The sequence below is a fragment of the Melitaea cinxia genome, chromosome 8 (assembly GCF_905220565.1).
Source record: "Melitaea cinxia chromosome 8, ilMelCinx1.1, whole genome shotgun sequence".
NCBI lineage: Eukaryota > Metazoa > Arthropoda > Insecta > Lepidoptera > Nymphalidae > Melitaea > Melitaea cinxia.
The window spans coordinates 5,109,886-5,136,915 of record NC_059401.1 but is presented as its reverse complement, the minus strand read 5'-3'; the positions used below and the strand labels follow the sequence as shown (position 1 = coordinate 5,136,915).

General features: G+C 33.5%; 1 protein-coding gene and 1 long non-coding RNA gene across 2 annotated transcripts; one reads left to right on the top strand and one right to left on the bottom strand.

Annotated features, from left to right (window-relative positions):
• Positions 1-6,564: 6,564 nt before the first annotated feature.
• On the top strand, positions 6,565-22,927 carry LOC123655820 (synaptic vesicle glycoprotein 2B-like). The gene is made up of 10 exons (XM_045591574.1): positions 6,565-6,655; positions 9,531-9,692; positions 11,299-11,461; positions 12,397-12,518; positions 13,595-13,833; positions 16,383-16,531; positions 18,825-18,930; positions 19,016-19,314; positions 21,785-21,912; positions 22,830-22,927. The coding sequence occupies exons 1-10, from the start codon at positions 6,565-6,567 to the stop codon at positions 22,925-22,927; spliced, it is 1,557 nt and encodes a 518-aa protein (XP_045447530.1).
• Positions 22,928-24,059: 1,132 nt separating this feature from the next.
• LOC123655923 lies at positions 24,060-26,083 on the bottom strand. The gene is made up of 2 exons (XR_006743470.1): positions 26,046-26,083; positions 24,060-24,269 (listed from the first exon to the last, which is right to left on the bottom strand). It is a non-coding gene; the product is annotated as an uncharacterized LOC123655923 (long non-coding RNA).
• Positions 26,084-27,030: the final 947 nt, after the last annotated feature.

The window sequence follows — 27,030 nt, the reverse complement described above, 5'->3', positions numbered from 1 at the left end:
CACACATGAGTTCACGCCATTTTTGGCATCAACTTGTCAACGCCTGTGTCCAGCAGTGGACTGTATTAGGCTGAAATGATGATGATGATGATTCATACTGTTATTCTGTATTAGGAAACAAAAGGGAAGGGAGCTGAATAGATTTTATTCCCTGATACCTCATGAAAAAATCACTTAACGACGCGTGACTCGTCTACTCATTTACTAGCTATAAAAACACCTTGAAACGAATTAATTTTCTTGAATAAACATTTACACTAAAACAACGATAACCCACGCTAATCCTTATCTTAAACATAGTTCGTAAATTGCTTGACGGGAGAAAAACAAACATTTATGAGATGTGTGACGTAATCAAGGTAGCAAGGCCATTTAACATTATTAAGTAATGTAATATAATGTAATGTATGACAACTACATTCTGTACTATATCGGTGAAACCAAGGGTCAGCATGGAGTGAGATTTATGGTGAAAAAATATCTAAAAAAACAAATTATAGAGTTCAAAGGCATATCCGAAAGAATAGCTTTACTAAATATACAGCTACAAGGCTATAAAAACAAATGGACTATAGTACAGATATACGCGCCAACCGAAGCAGCGGACGAAACAATAAAAGATAAGTTCTACAACCAACTTACAACTACACTAGGAACTGCCCATAAAAATGTCATCGCCATAGGAGACTTCAATGGCAAAATAGGTAAACAAAAGCATGGCGAAGAGACAGTAATAAGAAATCATGGCATAGGAACAAGAAGCAAAAACGGCAAGAGAATTGTAAATTTGGCTCTAGAGAATAACTTAACCATACTAAATAGCGTTTTCAATAAAAGAAACACCAGGAAATGGACTTGGATATCGCCAGATGGAACTTATCGCGACTTTATAATTAGTAATCAACCTAAATTTTTTCAAGATGTTAGCGTAATAAATAATTTCAATTTCAATAGCAACCATCGTATGGTCAGAGCTGTACTATTTCACAAACAACAAAAGAAACAACGAAAACACTTTCACCAGAGTGAAAATACCTGCACGACTGATACAAGGTCTCAATACAACTTAACAACCGGAGAAATTTACAACATAGAAACAAATGATATTTATAGAAAGAATAAAACAACATAAATCAAACATACACTGAGCTCGAAAACAAAAGATCTCATTCAAAAACGGAAAGAATTGCTTAAAAATGGAAGAAATAAAACAATATTACGTGAAACTACCGAACTAAGTAAGGAGATAAGTCGCAACACAAAATAAGATAAATCGAATGAAAGAATAAAATGTATCCAAAAACACATAATTAAAACAGGAGGTATCAGTAAAGCACTCAAAGAATTAAAAGAAACAACGCTATGGGTCCCGAAAACGAAAAGCAAAAACAGCAAGGACGAAACAAGAAGACAGCCAATTCTAAAGATAGCGACAGACTATTATCGGAAATTATATTCTACCGAAAACACCTTAAAATTCAACATAAACCTTGAAGACAAAACAGAAAATATTCCTTCGATTGTTGAAAGGGAGGTTCAGCATGCGATAGAAACACAGAAAAATAATAAAACTCCTGGACCTGATCATATAACCAATGAGATTCTGAAAGCTTCATTGCCAGAAACAACAAAAAAACTTACAAACTTGTTTAATCTTATCCTCAACACAGAATCTATACCTCCACAGTGGACAATAAGCACTATAATACTCATATTTAAGAAAGGAGATAGATCGGAAATAGGAAATTATCGCCCATAAGTCTCATGTCCAATATATACAAAATGTTCTCCAAAATAATATTGAAACGCATCACCAAAAAACTCGAAGAACAACAATCAAGAGAACAGGCTAGATTTCGATCGGGATTTGCAACAATTGATCACATACATGTGGTAAAACAGCTCATTGAAAAATGTCAAGAATACAATTATCCATTATACATGGCATTTGTGAAATATAACAAAGCGTTTGACTGCCTGGAACATCAGTACATTTGGGAAGCCCTGAAAAATCAAGGAATAGAAAATAAATATATAAGGATAATAAAAAATGTGTATTCCAGTAGCAAAGCACGAATCAAACTAGAGGCAGAGGGGGAAATTTTTCCAGTACACAGGGGAGTGAGGCAGGGAGAACCATTCTCTCCGAAACTTTTTTCATCCGTGCTAGAAGAAGTCATCAGGAAGATGGAATGGGACAACATAGGGATTAACATAAATGGAACATATTTAAATCATTTAAGATTTCCAGATGACAAAATACTTATAACAGATAACCCGGAAAGCCTTAAAAACATGCTTCAAGATTTATCATGTGAAAGTAAAAAGGTGAGACTAACAATAAACAATACAAAGACAAAGGTAATAACAAACAGGTCCAAATAAGTATCTCAGTAGATGAAGAAGAAATAGAATACGTGAATTCTTATGTATACTTAGGCCAACTTATCGCTTTCAACAACCAAATGGATTCAGAGATTGACAGACGGGTAGCCAATGCCTGGAAGAGATTTTGGTCCCTCAAAGAAGTGCTAAAAGGCAATCAATATAATATTGCAATGAAAAGGAAAGTATACAATACATGCATATTACCAATCCTTACCAATGGGTGTCAGTCCTGGGCAAACACACAAGAACAAAACCAAACACTGATTACATGCCAAAGAGCCATGGAGAGGAGTATACTGGGTTAGACAAAAGAGGATAGAAATAGAGCTATAGATCTAAGACAAATTACCAAAATTGAAGATGTAGTAATGAAAACTAGAAAACTCAAATGGAGGTGGGTAGGCCACATGATGAGAGGGAATAGAAATAAATGGACGAGAGATATAACAGAATGGACCCCTGGATATCAAACAAAAAGAAAACGAGGAAGACAAACAAAACGTTGGTCTGATGACTTAAAAAAGCATGCACCAATGTGGCATAAAAAAACTGAAACAAGAGCAGAATGGAGAAAGCTGGAGGAGGCCTTCGTGTCGCTTAAACCGAAAATAAAAATCATCATATCAAAAATTTCGCTCTAGCGGGTACATCGTTCCATGGCTTAATTGGCTAGAGCGCCGACACGGTCAGTTGGAGACGCGGGTTCGAATCCCGCTGGAGCGGTCAATTTTTGATATGATATTCAAAAATGTTTAGAATTCCTAATGTGAGGGTAACACGAAAATAAAATCGTACATATTAAAAATAGCATGGTGTCGTCTCCTGTCAAAGATTTTCATTGTAATATGAAACTTTGAATAGTTACGGGTCTCTGTAAAGAACTCACTATAGACGGCGCCACGGTTCGCTTTAACCGAAAATAAAAATCATGACATATTTACCTAATAATATAATATCAATTAAAATTACATATATAGTGATATTGAGTATATATAATAGTAATTCAATAATGTTAATAATGAACTTTTATATTCTACTTTTAAAGCTATAAATTCTAATTTGCATGTCTAATTTTAACTATGAAATGATAAATCATGTATATAGTGTTGGCAATAAAGGCTTATAAAAAATAAAAAAATAATAATAAAGTAATGTAATACCGGAAGTGGCTCTGTCCTACCGAAATACCGAAATAGAACAATTTTTTTACGAATTTCTGTTTTTTTTTTCGAAATGACCCTTCTACAGATAGATTTTTCTACCGATTTTACTCTTCTAATCGTAGATTAGACCCTTTTTAACGTAGATATAAGCTTTAGTACATTTTCATTCGATGGGTAACACTATGTACGAATAAAAACTTTAATTAAGATACCTATAAGAAAAAGGTAGGCGAAATATGTTAAGGATATTTTCAATTTAATCTAATATTTTACGTAATAGAGGTGGCCTAAAAAAGCCAGCCAAAAATAATTGAATGTCTTTGATGATTAGCTAAAAGTATTTGTTTGAATCGTATATTTTTAGGTACAGATATACCAATTTTAGTGGGCAGCTCTAATGATTTCCTACTATGACGCTCGAGACCATTGTTCGTAGATAAAAATTGAGTATTACTTAACTTTTACACAGTTTTCCTCAATACTGTTATTATAAACTAATATCGGACAACATTTGGACTGAACTAACTGGCACTGAACTTGTCAAACTTAAATTAATATAAGAATTTTAAATAGTAAACTAAAAACTTTATCATCGCCGCAAGAAGCGTAATTTTTTTAATAGACGTGTATCGAGCGTCCGTTAATATGCAAATGAAATATTCAATGTAATTAATTCGTCGTGAGAATAAAAATATTAATCCAAAAGATTCGCTAAAGATTAAAATGATTAAGTTATGTTACATTCTTATATAATTCTGTTTGTTCTTTGAGCGTTTAAGATTTATATGTAGTCTAGGTCTCTCTGTATTCGAACTAGAGGTGATCTTACGTGACTAACTGAGGTAGGACACAGCAGGAAATTTCTCGCTCAAAATATGGAGCAGCCCGACTGGGGTAATACCTCGATCTTACAGAAGATCAAAGCTAAATAAATAATACTTTTTTCAGACTGTTTTGTGTCCCTGTTAGTGAGTAAGGTGACCAGAGCTCCAGGGGGATATGGGGGTAAGGTTGGCAACTTGCTTGCAATGCTTCTGGTGGTCGCAATTAAACAGTGCCATACTTGTATATATCTGCCAACACAGTAGTTATGGCAGGAAAATAATAGAGACGTTTGCGTTTTCTACAGGCTTCATACTGTCGTTAGGTTTCAAATTTATTCTTTTAATTCGTAGGTGCATATTTACATAAAAATATTTTTTTCAATGTAGAATTAAATATAGCTTGGCCAGAAATTTGTAGTCGACCGAGACTCGAGAAAGGCTCGACGAATTCCGGTAATTTATTTTCTTGTATGTATGATCTTTAAGGCCCACGGAAGGATTCGGTAATAATAAACAAAACCACGCATAAATCGCGTGGATAAATTTAATTTTTACTATTAAGTATTAACAGAACGATGTCTGTCCGGGCAGCTAGTACTAAAATAAATATAAAATAATTTTCATCCATTAAGCAGATGGGTAAAATTCGTTTCTAGTTCGGACCTGCTACTAATAATAACAAAAAAGTAATTTTTAAAGATAATAGACTAATATAAATAAGTATATATTTATAAAATATTAATTAAAATATGTTTATCATACTATTTTGTTAATGTAATTTTAATAGTACTACTGACGCTTACGATTCAAGGGGATCCATTATACGTTTAAATAATTTTAAAATCTTGTACGGTCGGTCGAAATATATAGAACTAAAATTGTAAGATGTGTTATTCAGTAATTTTCTGGTAGAAAACTACTGCTATGTTTTATGCGTGTATATTGACCCCAATAGAGTATGTGAAGTATACATATATCGAACAGTGTCAATTGAATGACCGTTTAAAACATTCCTTAATGTCTTTTTATTTCTTTCAAGGACAATAAAAAAATTAATGCTTATTTTAAAAAGTTGTTTCATTCATTACCAATTTTTATCGTTTCATTTCTATATAGATAGTTCATTTTATCTATCATATATGATTTCAACGAATCCGAATGTTTTAAAAAATTTTTGTTCTCTAAACTATGGAGGGGAAGTCATCAAGAACAAGAACAAAACGCAAAATGTAATAACGAGATTTGTAACAAATGTTTACGGATAAAAATAACCGTTTTGGAATTTTTGTCCCCACTCTATCAGAGCAGTCAACATTAACTATCGTCGTTATCATTATATAGCACAAAATTAAATCGCTATCTATAACCGCGATTACTGTCAAAACACGTAGTAGATTTTTATGCTTTTCATTATCATCTACCACATTTCTTTAGAAAATATATTTTTATATCATTAATGTAATATATCAAGAAGAAACATATTGTAGCAGAAGCATATTGAAATTATATTTTCCATTATTTATTTAAAATGATAGCATTTAATTCATATAACTTGTATTTAACTTTGCTTAAATCATTGTTCTATCGTCATCAAATCTCATTCATTAACAATGAATTGGAGTTAAAAATGAAAAAAAAAAAAACGGATAATCTAATTCCGTTACAATACGCTGACCGGCTGACATCTTGTCTGTTTAAAATTCAAATATAGTCCAAACATTGACCGCCAATCCATGTTATCGGGAACCCGCAGTCGTAACTCGCCATCGTCGCGGTAACGAGCTCCCGTAATAAATAATTAAACAATTGCGGTTGTTACTAACAAAATATTTGACCGATAATTTTGCGCGTGTCCTTGTCTTTATTTTTAAACATCAACGAACTATTTACTAGTAGCGTTGTAGACACGACTAAAGCTCCCAAACGACGCTTTTTTTAAATATTACTGAATTCTAAATAGCGGGAACTGGTTTTGAGTCATCAACTAAGTTATTAGGTTACTTTTAAAATGTCGAGCGGCTTAATGAAAAGATAGGGAATAGTCTCTTAAGTAATCTGCTATTGTGATTTATGATAGACTTATCATTCTGCATCCGCTAAATGTGGTTAATTGTGTTTTGTCACTCGAATGAGACACTCGTCTTTGAGGATTGAAAAAATAAAAAACATAATACGTGTGTGAATGAAAAATGGTTAAGAGTTCTATTGAAACAATTTCAGAAACAGTTGACAATGAAAAAGATACTGCAGTTGAATTGGATCACGCACTGTCTGTGGCCGGTAAATATTAATATATTTGGTATATTATAAAAAAAATGACTATGATTATATTTTCTTTGATGATTTTACTAAAATTTCATTAATGATAAAGATAATGATACATTTTAAAGAAGATTTAAAAGCACTATCATTACATATTTATACTAAGATGTACCTATAGTTACTTAGAACTAAATTTTACGTTACGATTTTGTCAATAATAACTATAAAAATATTATGATGGTTCTTTATTTTATAACATTTATTACGAGTTTTTGATTGTTTTATCGCAACACTAATAGTTTTTTTTTTATTGTAAATAAGCGATACCGATGTTACATTAACCAAAACATAGCAGTATTCTGATATATGATAATTAAAATAATCAGTGTTCATAAAAAAACTGTAAAGTGTAAATAATGTAGTAAAGTCTTTGTTCGTTTATATTTTATTACACGATAAGTGATCACCAACATATCATATGCTAAAACCTTCTCTGAAACACGCTGAGTATTATTCCAATCGGTTCAGTAGTTTTCGCACTATAACCGAACAAAAAATCAGCTCTCCATTTATTAGTATAGATAGATTAATACGTTAATGGTAAATCTTTACACATAGATATTATTATACGTAGGTATATACGTACTATATTTACTTATTTTCAAAAATGTTATAAATGCCACTAAATGCTATTCTAATTTTATGGAATAGTCACTTTAATTTCACTACTTACTATGAATATTGGCAAGAAATAAATACTCTATTTATAAACTAAACAATAGAAATTAATATAAAAATAATCACATAATACATAGCTAATACTCGCAGTAAAAGCTTTTAAAATATTGATATTGCTTTTATGCATCGAGCTTAATTCACTATAACAAAACCTAACAGTTGTATCAACAAAGATTCAGAACCGGTTTCAAAATACGTTAGTCGTTTTGTTTGGTTCAAATTGTAATAATTCTTTAATAAACTTTGTTTTTTGTCACGTTTAAAATAATTAAAAGAAGCTCTTACGTATCCTTATTTCAAATCAACAGCTTAAAAACAAAACTATTTTTATTTCATTAAATTGTAAATATTATATATAATGACAGTTGTGTCTACAAAAAATTTCGTTTATGCGGCGCCATATTAAACAAACGCCACTATTGGAAGTCATTGATCTAATGAATGAATGAATATTAAACAAACGCATGATTACTTTTTTAATCAACTTCCAAAAAAGGAGGAGGTTTTCAATCCGACTGAATTTTTTAATGCTACTTTAGAACTTTTTTCTGGGTGGACCGATTGGTTACAGATGTAACGTTTTCACGAATTTTAGTACTTTGTGTTGCGTCCGCGAGCTTGCAAAATATAGAGTCATCTGAAAACATAACTCTTGAACAGTCACTCAGAGTCTAATTCTCCTTTTCTCTACCATAATTCAACCTTGAGTTTCTGTGGCGTCTTTCTAGTTTTGGTCCATTTGCAGGTCTTAATGGTTTTAAATTTGCTTCAGCCAGACGCCGCCTCACTATATCCGTACTCAGATATCTCGTATATTTATGATCGTACTGTTCATATGAATATGTTCAAACTGTATTTTGTTTAATTTTAAAACTAGACTTACATTAGGATTTAACGAAAATATTTTAAAGTGTATCCCAACTTCAAGATTATTTATAAATAAAGTATATAATAAGTAATTATACTTAAAAAAATACAAATATTCTATTCTTTTTGACTATACGGTAGAGAATAAGGCTACACTGCGAAACAAGTGTATAATTATATTTTTAAACTTCGCATATTATATTAATTTTTTCTTAACGAGCTTATCTTACTTACATGTATGTGATATTTCGTAGTTTTTTGCTGGTGTTTGTGCTTATCATGTGGTCCCTTTTAATATTTGAGACTAGCTGTGCCTTCGTGTGGAATTTAACAATAATTGTATTTGCTCGCAAACGAAAAAAAAAACCGACTTCAATTACATCGACAAGTGTAATACAACGTAGGTCGACGAAAAAATATTCAAGTAAATACGAGTTATCAAAGATTACTCAAAAAGTTGTTATCAGATCTCGATGAAATTTAAATATGACCACATGATAAACACCAGCTTTCGATTAAATTAAAAATCATCAAAATCGGTACATCCAGTAAAAAGTTATGCGGTATAATACAACGTAGGTCGACGAAAAAATAGTCAAGTAAAAAACGCTTTATTAGATATAACTCAAAAAGTAGTTGTTAGATCTCAAATAAATTTAAATGGGACCAAATGACACACACCACCTTATGATTAATAAAAAAAAAATTGTCGAAATCGGTCCACCCAGTCAAAAGTTCTGAAGTAACATACATACCAAAAAATATATACAGTCGAATTGAGAACCTCCTCCTTTTTGGAAGTTAGTTAAAAAAATATTGTTCAGTTGGCAGAGTTATAAGATACACACATTTCTAAAATAAAAATAGCCTTAGTTACTCCTTATTACATTAGCTATCTGCCAGTGAAAGTCGAGTCAAAATCGGTCTGGCTATTTCAGAAATTAGCCGGAACAAACAGACAGACAGACAGACAAAAATTGTTTTAAAAAATGTTATTTTGCTATATTTAACCGTGTGTATACATCCAAATGCATTTAGTAAAAAGCGGTTATTTTAATATTACAAACAGACACTCCAATTTTATTTATTAGTATAGATCTGATAAGTACTTTTTGAGCTATCGCTAATATTGTGTATTCACTTGAGTTCGACTACTTTGATAATTTCCACCTCATTCTTAAACTGCTCTCATTTTTAAATTTGTCGATGAAAATTCAAATTGTTTTTTTTTTTTTTGTAAGTACTAACACATTTATTTATTCAGTTATATTAATCCAATTTTTTGTAGGTACCGGTTGGTATAACATAAGATACAGTTTGGCCTTGGCCCTGTTCTTAATATCTACAATAATAGATACGGTGGGATATTCGTACATCCTTCCAGCTGCCAGATGTGACCTACAGATGAGTGACTCGCAACGTGGACTCATAGGTTCAATGCCATATATTGGTAAGAATTACACGTACTACAAATAACTACCATTACTTCATCCTATCGCAGTCCACTGCTGGACATAGGCCTCCACAAGTTCACGCCGTAAATGGCGAGTAGCCGAGGAAGCCGGTTTGGTAACCGCAGGGTTGGCTTTGTGGCACCTAAGACGCTGCTGCCCGTCTTCGGCCTGTATATTTCAAAGCCAGCAGTTGCATGGTTGTCCCACCATTAGTCGGCTTCAAGATTCAAGGTAGTAGTGGAACTGTGTGATCCCTTAGTCGCCTTTTACGACATCCACAGCAAAAGAGGGGGTGACTAGATTCTTTACTGCCGTAACCACACAACAATAACCACCATATATAATATATATAGGTAAGCATATAAAATGAGAAGATTATTTACATATGATTGACAAGACTAATGGTAACAAATTACAGATACTTTCTTTAGTTATTCATTTTCTTTGTATATTTTTAAGAAATGGTTACTTCTAAAAACTAATTGATAGTTTTCCTGCTTAATTTTGATTTATACCATATGAATTTAACCATAAATATGCATGGAATAGAATGATCTTATAGTGACTAATAGTTAACGCATTGTTGATAGCTTACCAGGTTGCTTATTATTAGAAACACCTATTTTTATTAATACCTACAGGTACTGGATGATCAACTTTTTGAGCTAATACAATCTTTTTATGAAATCAAAATTAGAATTATACAGAAAAATAATGAAATATAATTGAGTCACTAAACATTTAAAAAAAAAGTGCTATGGAACACATATACATGATAGGTTTATTTTATTATCCAGATGTTTTAATTTTTGATGTATTAAGTTTTTGATGTCTGAAAGTTTCACACAAATGAACGTAGATAGTAAAGAGACCAGATTTAAGGGATTATAGGGAGCGACTTAAATAACCCGAACGCTAGAGATTTTAAAATTTTAACTTTCAGCGGGTTAGCTTTTCTTTTATTCACATCGTCTTTTTTCGCATTTTTAGCTCAAAAGCAATTCAAAAACAGTCTAATTGTACAAACTTTACAACAAGGTAATTATACTGTTTATAAATATAAAAACAATGTATCCGCATTGATTCACTTTAATGTTTAAAACATGGAGATATTAAAAAGCCAGACCAAAAAAATATATATATATATAAATATTTAATATAGTCGAAAAATAATTATTACAGGTTTTCGCTTATTTAACGCCGCGGCTTCCGGACATTGACATCAGAGCCTGCTAAAACAATACAAAAAAGAAAAAATAAAGACAATGAGAATTAAATTTTATTATCATTGATCAATATCCAATATTTAAAATAAAGCCTATATGTACTTACCTGTACCATATTCTTCCAATAATTAAAAAAAAACAGTTAAAAGAAGAAAATATGCAACAGGATATGTCTACTTAAGTTTTAGATGCCAGGTATTCATAAGCCAATTAGAGAGGATTAGGTTGTTAGTGTAACAAAAAACTGTAAACCTGGTTCTTTACTTTACACCTCATTACGATAATTTATTTTATATAATGACTAATTGCAACACTGGTACCTTCTATCTAGTTGTATTTCTTTTTTACATAGGTTGAAAATTTATCCTGTTTTTAGGCATAGTCGTAACATCATTTCCCTGGGGCTACCTTACGGATACTAGAGGAAGAAAGGTAATGATTGTGTCCAGCTCACTGGCTGCTGGTACTTTCGGTGTACTAGCTGCATTTATGCCTGAAATTAATAGTTTTACTGTATTCAAACTCCTTTCAGCGTTATGGTAAGACAGTTTTGAAGTTATTTTAACTTTTAAGCCGTTTCCTTATTTTCTTTAGTATTTACAAAAACTGTGCCCGCGACTTCGTCGGCGTGGAATTTAACAAAAAGTTATTGTTCAGTTTGCAGAGTTATAACGTAAATAAATTTCTAAAATAAAAGTAGCCTAAGTTACTCCTTATTACATCGACTATCTGCTAGTGAAAATCCTGTCAAAATAGGTCCAGGTTTCAGAGATTAGTCAGAACAAACAGACAGACAGACATACAGACAGACAGACAAAAAATGTAAAAAATGCTATATTATATGTATCGTGTATACAACCATATGCATTTAGAAAAAAGCGGCTATATTTATATTACAAACAGACACTTCAATTTTATTTATTTGTAATAGATAATATTGTCTTCCGTTTTCGCAACCGCTCTGGTGTGTTGGTGCGTCTGCCATGTAGGTACGTGCCTAAAGACCGGTGGTTTGCGGGTTCGATTCCCGCTCGGGGTGGATATGGTATGGTATTTGTACAAATATTTCTTTCCGCTTTTGATGCCTGTCCTTTTGAGTCTCCCACCGTGCCTCGGAGAGTACGTTAAGCAATCGGTCCCGGTCGTTATCATGTCCACCTGATAGCAATTTTTACTCATAGTTATATATCTGTCATATATTAGACTATAGGAGTACATCCGCCAACCCGCAGGGAAGCAGCGTGATACATTAAGCTCTAATCCTTCTCCTAGATAGAGAGAGAGGCCTATGCCCAGCAGTAGGATGTTACAGGCTGAATCGCGTCAAAAATATAATAATATAAGATCAAAATATAAGGATTGAGAAAGATTAAAAAAGCAATTAATATCCTCAACATCCTTAAAAGAATGAAAAGTTGTATTAATTATGAATATTAGTTTTTGACATATTTTAACTACACGTTTTACTTTACAGCATAGCATGTCCAGCGTCCGTGCCGTATTCGTTTATTGGAGAAATAATACCTCAAAAATACAGAGATATCACAATGTCTATAACCAACGCTATGCAAATATGTGGATCAGCCATTGTTCCTTGTAAGTTTCTTTTATCTACTATTTTTATTGCAAGTAAAATAGCAATAAATGTCTTGCGTAGAACTAATAATACACAAAACAAATAAAATTAAACACGATCACGGAAGAATGAATAAGGAACTTTTAAAAATATTTAATCCTTATATTGTAATCCTTGTATGTCTATTTACGATTGCACAAAACTGACATACAACTTGTTTACTGACGTAAAACTTAAACCTAAGCAAACAACTAAGATAATTAATTAAAATATAAGTAAAGATAAAGTTTTGAACACGATGTTAAAACAGCATAGGTTTGCTACGTGCTACTTATTCATTATCATGACAAAACGATACAGGTAGCTTGCCAGATATGCAATATATGCAAACCAGCCTTGGTGTTTTACTTCTTTTAAAAATATAACTGATCGAATGCGCCGTAACATGGATTACATTTTTAAATTTTAATATGTAAATGTGTTAATGTGACATTGAGATAAATAGGAAATTGTTTTGCATATTGATTACTGAAATTTTTCCTGTTTAAAACCCAACATCAGCTTATTGATTATTAATTTGACACCTGCTATCTGTCAAAGCCAAGTAACACACATAAAAAATACAGTAGAATTGAAAACCTTCACCTTTTTTTAAAAGTCGGTTAATGAAAATAGCGAAAATTATGCTTGGAATGAGTGTGTTAAATTAATTTCGTAAAAAAATTAAATGAATTGGTAGGGGCGGCAACTTTTCAGTGGGCCCCGGGTAACAAATTTTTTTGAGCGGCAAAAACCACTCTCTATGCCAATGACCACAGCCACTATGAGTTGAACTTCATATTTGTGCATTGCTTTTAACTGTGTATACTGCGTTGGTACATGCACTGAGGAACTATCAGCTTTTATAAAATGACTGGCAGTCTGGCAATCGCGGACTATTGATCTATTAATTTATCACTGATATGCTAACTTTATAACTCTTAATAAATTTCGTAATATAGAGATATGCTAGATAGAAAAAAAAAATTAAAATGGATTTTTATTTAGAGCATAAAAGACAATTTTTACTAAAATTATAATAAAAATATTGTTTCAGTGCTAGCGTGGGCGATACTACCTCTCGACTTTAGAGTTAATTTCGGGGCATATGATTTCCGATCTTGGAGGCTACTTACGATTTTATATTCAAGTTCTTTTATTATAAGCGCTTTACTTATGTCTTTTGGTCCAGAAAGTCCTAAGTTTCTTCTTGCGAAAGGAAAACACGAGGAATCATTAAACACATTAGGGAAAATATATGCTGGAAACAAAAGAAAACCAGCTTCCGATTATCCAGTAAGTTATTTATTACTATCCGTTTAAAAACACATATAACTCAAACATACATATGTATATCTAACTGACCGTTCCTTTAAATGGGGGGTTCTATAGATGAAAAAGATCACGTTCCATATGAAAAAAAAATCTTTTTTACCTTTTTTTATGAAAAAAAAACCTTTTTTTAAATTTTACTTTTTCTTAATATATGAAATACTCTGGCAACGTACTTTTGCATAACCGTCGAATACCATTTTTCTTACCCCTAAAAACGTTGATAAAGTGAAATTAATGCTAACTGTCGCATTCCAAAAGCAAAGGAACCGCATGTTTGTTTATTGTTTGTTGTTTTGCACGGGCTGTTTTCCGCAATTCGACGTTTTAGTGCGCCTTTTTTACGTGATTGGCTGGGGGCACTATTCGTGCCAGCCTAGCTCCTTGAGAAAGCCTAGCAGACTCTTCGCGTTGTCGACGACTTCCTGGAGTTACCTCGGTATCCTGGGGCGTAGTGCCCTGTAGTTCGCCACATTACCGTATTCCAGCAGGATATGTGAGGCCGTTTCTTCTGCCTCCATGCACGCTCTGCATAGGGGACTGTCTATAACACCTAAATTGTGTAAGTGCTTGTTAAGCAAGGCATGTCCGGTAAGAGCCCCGACAAGTCGGAGCTGGGCTTTCCCATAACCGCGAAGTTTGCGGGACAATCCTGGGTTGATCGTCGGAAGAACTTTCTTGGTCTGCCTGCAGATAGTTAGGTTTGTCCATTATTCTTGGTGCATTACCTTGGTGTTGTGTCGCAGCTGGCTGCGCAGCTATCCGAAAGGTAGAGGCAGAATGGGTTCAGGTCCGTGGACCCTCATCTCCAATCCATTCCTCGCCAGTCGATCGGCCACGTCGTTGCCTCGCGATCCACTGTGGCCCTTTATCCATTGAAGGGTAATGGTGATTGTTTCACTTACCTTCGTCAGAGCTCGATGGCACTCGTATATTAGCCCTGATATCATAATGTAGGGCTTGCAGGACCGATCTGCTATCGGAAAGTATACGAATTGGAAAACCCTGTACCTGTCTAGAATTGATCGCTATTGTTGCTATTATGATTCCCATGCATTCCGCCTGGAAGACGGTAATGTGGATTCCCAATGGCGAAGAGATGTGGATATTCAGGTCTTCTGAGTAAACCCCAGAACCTGTAACTGTTGAAAAAAAAAGAACCGCATATGGAAACGATTTTTTTTTCTCCTAGAATGTTTTTGTAACTTATAGCCGTGCTTACGCGCTCACGAAAGGTATTATGCGGAACGTACTATCAAAGTAGCTCATCTATTGAATCAAAATCAAATTAAAAATTGGGCTAGAATTTTTTTTTTTTCGGTTGGGACGTGATTTATTATACCTATGGAACTTCCTATTTGATGGAACCTAGCTAGGAGTCGAACACCTTATATATTATTAGTACGTTACATTATTTTATTTTCCTACAAATAAATTATACAGAATAATATTATATAGAATGTTTAAAATCGTCGTATATGAATACATACGTTGGTTGAAAATTATAAGTTTTACTGTGCCGTTAATTATTCTAAAACATATTTCAACACTGAAGTGTTAATAGAATGCAATGAAGGTGTCTCGAACGAACATTAAAGGCAACGAATGCTACACGACTATACATATCATTAAATAGTATATAATAATTGTGTTTGCCAGTAAGCGAAAAAAAAACGACTTCAATTACATCAACAAGTAAAACAACGTAGGTAGACAAAAAAATAGTCAAGTATATACGCATTATCAAAGATTACTCCAAAAGTTGTAATCAGATCTCGATGAAATTTAAATGTGACCACATGGTAAACATCGGCTTTCGATTTAATTAAAAATCATCAAAATCAGCACACCCAGAAAAAAACACAGACATGCGGTAAACAGTTATGCGGATTTTCGAGGGTCTCCCTCGATTTCTCTGGGACCCCATCATCAAATCCGGGTTTCCTTATCATGGTAACACGCTTAAGATATGTCCTTTCCAACTAAAAAAGAATTATTAAAATCGGTTCATAAACGACGAAGTTATCCCCGAACCGAACATACATTAAAATACATTAAATTGAGTAACCTCCTTCTTTTTTGAAGTCGGTTAAAAAACAAAGTCGCTTTCCGCTGTGTGTATGCTTAGATCTTAAAACTACACAACGGATTTTGATGTGGGTTCCTTTAGTAAATAGAGTGTTTCCAGAGGAAGGAACACTGATAGTTTTAGAGGTTTCTAAAGTGATATCCTAAATATACACATTATTTTGCGCTTACATTGTAAATATTTATTTTATATTTTATACTTAGTATCAGCATTGCATCCGTCTGAAGCCGAGGCGCGTTGCTAGTTGTTTATAAAATTGGAAACTCCTATACTACTCACCATATAACTACTTCGAAATAATAGCAAAACACTTTGAAACTGTTACTTTGCGCGTATTTTTATTTACCTACTGCATATTTTGTCTCGACCTCCATCCTAACTCTCCAAACGTCGAAATCATTAATAACACAGTATTTGATTTCAGGTAAAAAGCTTAAAACTATCTGAAGAGAATCAAAAAATAAAGGAATCGTTTCTTAGATCTTTGGTTCAACAAAGTTTACCGTTAATAAAACCGCCTTATTTGAAGTGGTTACTACTTAATGGAGTTTTATTCTTTGGAATATTTGCTACGTAAGTCAATACTCAGATGTGCCTTGCAATCGTGCAGATCTTGAAACGTCATACATTACTTCTATAATTTATATTTTTAAGCTGGTCGCAAATTACCATTATTTTTGTTCTAAATACTTAAATAACGATTAAAGGAGGTAAAGATAAACTTTGTACTAGGCTTAGAATACGCACCATCAGTAACGATGCATTTCCAAACTGCTAAATTTTATTTAAAAGAATATTTTGAAAGAAATGTATATGTATGAATATATAGCCACTGTTTTAACTACAACTCAATAAACACGTATTCAAGCTAATAAACTTGCATAGCGCGAGCATTGCGTTCGAACGTGATGCCCGCGCAACGGATGTAAGTGTAACCTTGAGCGCCAAGACAACTAAAAAAATATTAAATTCAAGGTTATATCTCCTATCTCCTTTCGCCTTACTGCTGGTACTGTTTGATTTATTACATGTCTACACAATTGTCTTATAAATTAGATTCATTACGTTTTCGGAACGTACATTTCAAGTTTTGGAAAGTAAAAAATATTTTATATTTATAAATATTACGATCAAACGATCGATTCTGCCTGTAACAACCCACGGCTGGGCATAGGCCTCTTTCTCTATGTAGGAGATGGGACGGAGCTTAATCCACTACGCTGTTCCACTACGGGTTGTGGGAATATATTCCCTACTTTATTATTATGTTTGTTTTTTTTTATGAATTTTATGAATTTTTTAAGTGTGATTATTTATTGATTATTTTATATTTATTGATTATTTTATATTTTTTGGTTATTTTGTTTTTATTGAATTGTTTAAATTGTTTGTTAAATTTAATGTTACTTGTTGTGATAAACTTAACTAACGCATTGGCTAACTGTAATGTTAGTTCTAAGTTTTTGTTAATGGATAAATAAATAAATAAATACTTATGAGTAACGATCGCTATCAGATGTCTGTGATAACAACCGGGACTGCCTGCTTAACGTGCTCTTCGAGGCACGGTGGGGAGACGCACAAGGACTACACAAACAACCAGACCACGGCAAACCTGTATGGCCAATACCAACCACCAAGATCGACAAGAACACATCACCAGATCGGATCGGTACAAATACAAATACAATCCCGAGCTGGCATTGAATCTACAATCGCCAGTGTATATAATTATCGATTACTAGCTGTAGCCGCGACTACGTCCACGTGGAATTTAACCAAAAAGTTATTGTTTAGTTCGCAGAGTTACAAAATAAATAAATTTCTGAAATAAAAGTAACCTAAGTTACTCCTTATTACATCAGCTATCTGCCAGAGAAAGTCCCGTCAAAATCGGTCCAGTCGTTTCAGAGATTAGCTGGAGCAAACAGACAGACGACAGACACAAAAATTGTATAAAATGTTTTATTGGTATATTGTACCGTGTATATGCATATGCAGTTAGTCAAAAGCGGTTATTTTAATATTACAAACAGACACTTCGATTTTATTTATTTGTATAGACATCTATACAAGTAAATAAAATTGGATCTTTAAGATTACTATTACTTACCTAATTATATTATTCAATGGTTCAATTGTAAACAAAAATTATTTGATACGTACGACTTTTAACATTTACGTCGTGAATAAAAAGAAAAGACTTAAAAACCTAAATCACCTCTGTAAATACGGTCCCATTGTACTTTTATTTTTTAGATTTATCGGTCATCTTCATAATAATTATTATTAAGGCCGCACGGTAATCTTTATTTGATGATAATAACACAATAATGGTTCGATACGTAAATTGGGTTTGATACTAGATTATTCGACATGATATAAAAAATATAAACTCACTATTCTTATAATTTAGAATAACTGTTTAAGATTTCATTTTAGTCAGTTTTATAGCGTTAAATAAATAATTAAGGTTACTTTATGATAAGGTGAGCAAATTTATGTAATTCCAGTGATACAATTCGGTATCTACTGTTAAATATTGAATTGGAACATCATTGTGACGTGACGCGTACCGGCTGTTGCGCTGGCTGTCGCTGGTTCGATCCCCGTTCATGACAGACATTTTGTATCGGCCATATAGATGTTTGTCGTTATCTGAACGTTTGTGCTTGTATATTGTGTTTCCGAACCCCCGACACAGAAGAAAATCCTACTGGAGACCGTTGAGTGTGAAGTGTTTATTTGTCGTGTTTTTTCAATGTGCTCAAAATATTTAACTATTGAAATTGACTTTAAACTGCTTAGGTCACTATTAACTATGACTTTACATTTTTTTTTCTAACATTATTACTAACGATTTCAGACTAAATGGGTTATATATGTGGGTACCAGACATTCTAAATAGAGTTCTCACCGGTAACCAAACAGGTCTCACCGCTTGCGATGTAATAGCTCAAAGGCTTAATCAGGTAGATACGTAAAGTCCTTAATTTAAAATCTAAATAACGCCAATAGTTTTATAGTATATATTGAACAGAAACATTATCGTTATAGACGGTGGAGGAAAATGGAGAGTGTGACGACACAATAAACACACAGACATTTGTGATAAACACTGTAGCCAATTTCTGTTGCGCCATAATTGCCCTCGTCTTCAGTAGTACTGTAAAGTTCCTGGGAAAGAAAACTTTACTGATCTTCGTGTATATGGTTATAGGCATATTCTGTATACTGATAAATTTCATGACTCAAAATATAGTATTTGCGATACTATTATCTGCGATACCACTCACTGGTCTTGCTGTTGGACCAGTAAACTCCTATGCTGTTGAAATATTTCCAACAAATTTAAGGTATGTACTCGTCTTTCTATATCTATGTGAATACTAAAAATAGTTTTCTCTTATGTAAAGTTTTTGCTGGAATTTATAAATATACAAAAAATAACCACTCAGATTAAAATCAAATATAAACTTGTGTAATTATAACAAATCCACTAAGTAACATGGCTTTTAAAAAGATGAAACTGGTTTGAAAATAGTTACTTATATTTAGGGTAAGGTTGCTCAAGTCGTACTACCGCCTAAGTCGTACCTCGGTGATATCCCAGCTGTCGCGTATAAAAATTGTCATGTGATGAGGTAGATCTGAACTAAATAGCCAAGCAAGCACGTGAAAACAATCAGACGGCCGGCTGTGTTGCGGAGCAAAAATAATCAAAAAGTAAGTTTTTTCAACAGTTTTCAATTAAATTTTCAGCTCATTCGTAAGTTTTTTATAAAAGGAATGTAATTTTCAACTTATTTTTTTGTTTACGTCTATTTTTAATGATAATTTGGCAGTCGTTTAGGTACACCTAAACAGTAGATTTTTTTTAGGTTATAACAATAGTTTTGTTTTGAAACTTAGAATACCTCACTGCATAAGTCGTACCTGTGCAGAATTCTTTACTCGTACCGGTACGACTTAGGCATTCCGAAAATTGGGTTTAATTTACTTGATTTTTTTAACTTTTATAATAGTTGAAAGCGGGAAGATATGAACGAAATTTTAGAGAAGCATCGGAATGGTGAAATTGGATTTAATGAAGCTTGTAGAAGACATAATATACCAAAACCTACATTACGGAGACATTTTTAACAAAGAAAAGAGAATAGCAGGCTTACTCACTTAAACATATTATCTCCTGTTCCTTGTATGACAACATTTATTAAAAAAAATAATAAAGGTACTAAACCAGCAATGGAATTAACTTCCAGTCCCCACAAAAATGAATTAGAAACCAAGGAAAACATAAGTAAAAGAAAGAAGCCTATATTGGATATTAAAAAAATCAAAACAGAAAATAAACCCACAAAGAGAAGAAAGACGGACGGAACATCTAAGAAGAACAAATAAATAAAAGGAAAAGAATCGTGGCTATGTCAACTATGTAAGGAAGATTATCAAGAAAATATGATTCAGTGTCTAAAATGTAAAGATTGGGTACCTACATGACCGATGTGCTGGCATCGAAAGTAAAATAAAAAAATACGTTTGTGATATCTGTGTTCAACCACAATAATTATCTAAGCTTAACTTTGTATGATTAACAAGTTATAATTTTGCTTCTTGGCTTTTTGCTTTTGTTTTGTCTGGCACGAACTTAGGGAGGCCTATGTCCAGCAGTGAACTGAAATAGGCCGAGCTGAATTTTGTTTTCTATTTTTAGTTTAGTTTGTAGGACGCCGCGTTAGCGGAACAGTCACAGCTATGGATTGTGCCTGTTGCGCTGGCGGTTGAGGGGTTCGATCCCCGCACATGACAAACATTTGTATTGGCCATACAGGTGTTTGCAGTGGTCTGGGTATTTGTGCAGTCCTTGTGGGTCTCCCCACCGTGCCTCGGAGAGCACGTTAAGCCGTCGGTCCCGGTTGTTATCATTTATACCTGATAGCGATCGTTACTCATAGTAGGGAATATATCCGCCAACCCGCATTGGAGCAGCGTGGTGGATTAAGCTCTGATCCTTCTCCTACATGGGGAAAGAGGCCTATCCCCAGTAGTAGGATATTATAGGCTGAAGCGTTTGTAGGTCACTATGACTGATTTTATGACTATTAACCAAAGAAATATATTTTAAGTTAATGTTAGAAATTCAGACTAATTTGTTTGTAAATTTTGTTTATTTTAATGTGATCTCTTGTTATTAGTTAAGTATTTTTCTATATCGTTTATAATGTCTTAACTAAAGACTTATTCTAAGTACGATTTAGGCTATAGGTGGTACGAATTAGGCGACTAGGTGCCTTAATCGTACCGAAGGTACATTTGTGAAAATCGTTAAAATATCTATGTTGCTAAGTGGCTTTTAAATTTCTATGAATATTGATTAAAATGTAACTAAATGAAGATTATGTTCATGCAAAAGATTTTGTTTTATTTGAAATGCATTAAATACTACAACATTATTTCCTTAGGGGGTACGACTTGAGCAACCTTACCCTACTGTTTACATTTTGTTTTTACGCCTTTTTGTATCCAGCGCTGACTTCGTAATTGTGGTCCTGTACTAAAATAAGGAATGGACAAAGAAAATCGAACACAGTTGTCTTTGAGTTTCTTTCTAATACTTTAATTATCTATTTATTTATTTATTTATTCTTAATGTACACCAAAATACAGAAACATATATAGATAACCTTTGGGTACTGGACACGTATTAAGGAGGAAAAATCAATAATAAATAACATTAAACAAATTGTTTACATGTTTAATGTTAAAAATACGAGGCATTATCAGATATAAGTACGTAAATATAAACTATTATCTTAATATTTACAGGGGCATGGCAATCAGTCTTACAATGATGATCGGCAGAACCGGGTCCATAGTAGGTACTAACGTCGCTGGGATCTTAATCAACACTTTCTGTACACTAACGTTCTATATCTTTGGGGGTGCTTTAATACGTAAGTCTGCCAATTTCTAGATTAGTTTCCCATTACTAACAGTGACACCAATGTCTTTGGTATAAATTTATTTCACGATTGAAATGAGTTTGAAAATTTATTATTTATACAATAACAAAGTATTTAATAACTATTAAAAGCTATAAATATTATCTTATCCATTAATCTAGATAGCAGTTATGCTTATTTAAAATTATACCGGAACCGTCTTCTAATGTCACTTTCGTTATCATTAAATTAGAAATCATTAAACTATAAGTGAGGCAACGACGTGAAAACTACATTTATATCAATATGTATTATTTTGCATTATTATCTTTATGTATTCGCCGATGTATATGTATGTACCCGTATAATTTTCGAAAGACTGCACCAAATCGTTTTTTTTTAATGTTCGTTGCTGTCAGGACGAGGTTTGTAAAAAAAAAGAAAATAAAACTGTATACTTATTCACAAAAAAGATTTGATGGTAAAATGTTGGGTCATTTCATCATCACCATTTCAGCCTATCACAGTCCACTGCTGAACATAGGGCTCCACAACTCAAGTTTTGCCCATAGTCACCACGCTGGGCAGGCGAATTGGTGACTTTGTCTGGTTGGCTGGCTTTGTCGCACCGAAGACGCTGCTGCCCGTCTTCTTCCTGAGGAACTGCTGGATTGAACTGATGAATTCCAACTGCTGGATTTGAAGTCAAATCAGTTTGATGGTTATCGCGCCATCGGTCGGCTTTTTAAGTTCCAAGGTGGCAGTGGAACTGTGTTATCCCTTAATCGCCTCTTGAAACACCCACAGGAAGAGAGGAGGTGGTTATATTCTTACTGCCTTACGTCTGCCGTACGTTTCTACGAACCGAATTTCGACCTATGGACGACCACTAGTTTATTTAAATTAATTAAAATACTTTTTTTTTTCAGTTTGTGGGCTGCTTTCATTTTTATTACCTAGAGCGAAGATTGAACCAAAATCCAAAGAAGTGGAGATCCATAAAACAAAAGCTAAGCCGGAAATATAAACCATACCATAACACAATATTTAACAGAAGAAATTTTGTTGGTATCTTTTGAGTACGGAACTCATAATTAATCTCCGAAATACGAGTCAGGCCATTTTTTTAGAAAAAAATAAAAGCTGTGGCTTTCGCTCAAACACTAAGTATTTGAATAGTTTAATAATAAAGTAATTATATTTAATTTTTAAATAAGACATTTCGAATAAAATAATTTAGTAAAAATGTATTCGGAATATAGTATTGATATTTTTTGTTCTAATGTTGACGATACGCATCTTGATACTTGAAGTAGGTACTGTGTGGTATCAGCATGGATACTGAACGTGTCTCTAACTACCCCACCAACATTAATTGGAGTATGGAACTTACAGTTAGTTAAATTTTTTAATGTGTACTTAATAAAGTTACTTATGGGCGGGGCCACCCAAAAATTACGTTACACGAATTTCAAAATGGTTTTGACTCTTCTCCCGCCCTTATCACAGCTAGTCGCATTTCTGCGACCCCCTTCTACATAGTGTGACGTCACAAATTTGCAGTTTTACATTTCTTTAATACTTAGGTATGTTTTTCAAATATCGTTCTTTAATACTTACAATTAAATATATTATGTTTTGAAAATTGAATCTTCATAATTTCGATAAAACTCGTCTTTTATTTTCCTTGCTCTATAGTAGGGATTTACTTCTTCTTTTACCCACAATAAATCGAGCGTTAGGAATAAATTTGAATCAAAAAAATATTTTGCCGTTGTTCAGACATTTTCTTTGCGAATAAAAACAAATATCACGACACAACCACGAACACAACACTACGCCGCTATAGTGCCACGTGACATACCCGCTGGTTTCGAGAGCGTGTCTGGCAACACAGACATGCCAGGCCAAGCTCCCGCGCCGCCGCCGCCACCGCCCCGCTGCCCGCAAGATTCGAGGCAGCGGCCTAACGTAATTTATGGATGGCTCCTTATAGCAAACTTCCACTTAATACAATGTATCTGTCAACTGTAATAAAGAATTCTAACAAAATATAAACTTTTAATTTTTTTATTTCTTTCCTTTAAAGTAAGTACGTCACATTTTCAAAGTAAAAAACTTACCATATTTCAATGAAAGGATAAAATAATATAAGAAAATAAAAACTTAACAAATTTATTTCGATTTCTTACAATAAATATTTACAACTCATCTGCCCGAGAAATGATCCAAAGAATGCTGGCAGCATTTCCCGCAATTAATTATATTTGTGCCGTTTTAGTCGTTTCAGCTATCTGCACAGCGACTCCCGCTTTTAAGACTGTTTCCTTGACATGGGACGGAGCAAGTGTGTCAGCGCAGGTTGCGTCCTACAAAAACGATAACAACTCGATTACTGATCATTATTTGCCCATACATAAATAAAAAAAAACAATGAAGCTAAAAATATTAAATACTAATATAAAATATTCTTTGACGGTTAGCAGGAAAGTGGACATAAGGTGCCAATCAAACCACTAATTGCAAATTCATGCGACGTTTCGATCCTTTATTGGATCATCATCAGGCATCTAAAATACGTACAAATATTGAAGAAAGTTTTGTACGTTTTGATAAACTTCAAGTGTCTGGTCAACTACTCATTAATTTTGCAATTTTTCGCTAAAATATTTTTGTAAGGATTTAAAAATATAAACAAACTAGCTGTGCCCGCGACTTCATCCGCGTGGAATAGTGACTTTGGACGGCATTTTTTGAATATAACTTTTGGTTTATCTTGGACATCAAAATGGCTCTAATATCTTATCTCTTGTCGCAAACTTATAAAACATTTACATAAACCTTACATATTTCAATACAAACTTTCATCCTCTTCAAAGAAGACAATTATATAAAATTTCTATAACTTCACACATTTCAGCCTATCGCAGTCTACTGCGATAGTCTACCCCAAAAATGGCAAGAACTCGTGTGTTTTGCCCATAGTCACTACGCTGGGGAGGCGGGTCGGTGACTGCAGGGCTGTTTACGACACCCACGGAAAGAGAGGGAGTGGTTATATTTTTTGATGCCGTAACTACAAAGCATATTTTACTTATTTATTTATATCTATTTTTTTTTTTAAGTCAAATTCATACTTATTTGTATCGAATCAACAGTCTAAAAAATAAGTTTCAAGCTTCAAGCTCTAAAAATGACGATACTTCCATACAACTTTTCATTCCCACTTTTCAACTCCTTACGCCGCTTTTTCGCCTTAAAAAGTAACCTATGGGCTTTCTCAGGCTCTAGACTATCTGTGTAAAGAATCATTTAAATCGGTTCTGTAGTTTTGGCGGCAAGCGCGACAGACAGACAGACAGAGCTATTTTCACATTTATAAAATTAGTAAGGATTAGTGCCTGGCAACCGAAAAAGCCGACCGGTGGCGGGATAACTATCCAACTGCTGGCTTTGAAATACACAGGCTGATGACGGGCAGCAGCGTTTTCGGTGCGACAAAGCAAACCCTGCGGTCACCAACCCGCCTGCCCAGCGTGGTGACTATGGGCATGAGTTCAGGTTATTTTTGGCGTAAACTTGCAGAAGCCTACGTCCAGCAGTGGACTGTATAGGCTGTAATGATGAGTGCCTGGCAAAAAATACTGCTGACAGAATGAATTTACAATATTTCCTACAACATGCCTAAGAATCAGCCATTAGAAATATGTAAAGTTAGTAGTAGTTAGTAGTTACCCGGCGATAAATATCACTATCGGCGATAATAGCACATCGACCTTTAGAAAGAGACAATCGTCTTATTAGTACAAGATCCGACACCTCTAGACCTTTCTTATTTTCTAATAGACAAAATGTATACAATTTAGTACTATTTGTATGTACAGTGAACTTGTCGTTCAACGTTAACAGCTACAAATACTTGGGGTTTTTAGTGTAAAATAATAAATTACAATAGCTATCGTTGGTGTGTAGTGTCTAGCTGTACAAATACTAGCATTAAAAAAAACTATTAAGTCTTAATTTGGCAGTAACTTAAGGAATAAAACATAACCTAACACTTTCTAACATTATTTTTCAAATTAGGTATACCTGGCACTTACATAAAAAGAACAGTATAATATAACAAGTAATAGTAGTAGTATTACAAAGATGTTTTTACATTCCGAAATTCGACACAACAGAAGTCTGGGTGATGGGGCGATTTAGCGTTGGCAAGAAGTTAAAAGTACAAAAACCGTTACAAAAAATATTGTTTTTTTTAAATGTCCCAATAAGCTTCCTTTAATTTTGAAATTGAGTCAATATATTCTATCTGTATCTTTTATTTTATCTTTTGTATCTTGGGACATCATGTAAGTTAATAAATAATTTTTAATTTCGAGTCTGTTATGTAGACTGTCATAAAAAACTGACAGACAGATGCTAGTGTATTTTCAAACTTTCATTGGGCGACTGCTAAGAATATTTTGCGACTTTCGATCATAGATGGAGCGACTTGAATCAAAACTTTCTGGCAAGCCTGTAAACAACAGTGTTCCGTTTTAGCCATTTTGTGGCTAGATCTAGCGGATTTTCAACGATTTTAGCCAAAAAACGATCCATTTTAGCCACCAAAATAAATCTAGCTACTTCTAGCTGCTTTTTAGATTGTTAATACATACATATTTTTATTACTATAAAAAGTCTACCGACTAATACATACCACCATACGGTACCAATACTACCAAACTAAAATACATAATTAATTTTAGGCAGCACCAATAATGTCCGAATTATGGCAGGGGGATTCCCGAATGAATGTTTATCTTTAACGTAATTTAGGTTCAATCGAATGAAAATGGACCGTATTGCTATTGCTGTTGAGCCTAGTTTGTTTTGCATAACGTCAATACTACTCGTGTCAAAATGTCAAACGGAGCGCAATGTTGTTATTGTTTACGTATACGCAATACGCATTTTTTTAAAATTAAAGCGTGTGAAACCGCGTGGCACAGCTAGTATATTATAGTTAGTAATTCAAAATAAAGTCGTCGTAGTTTTTTTAGGTGTATTTCAAAACTAATTCAAGTTCCACTGAGTCACATTATGCTCTGTAATTGCAAAACGCACACTTTAGCCACTTCTAGCGGA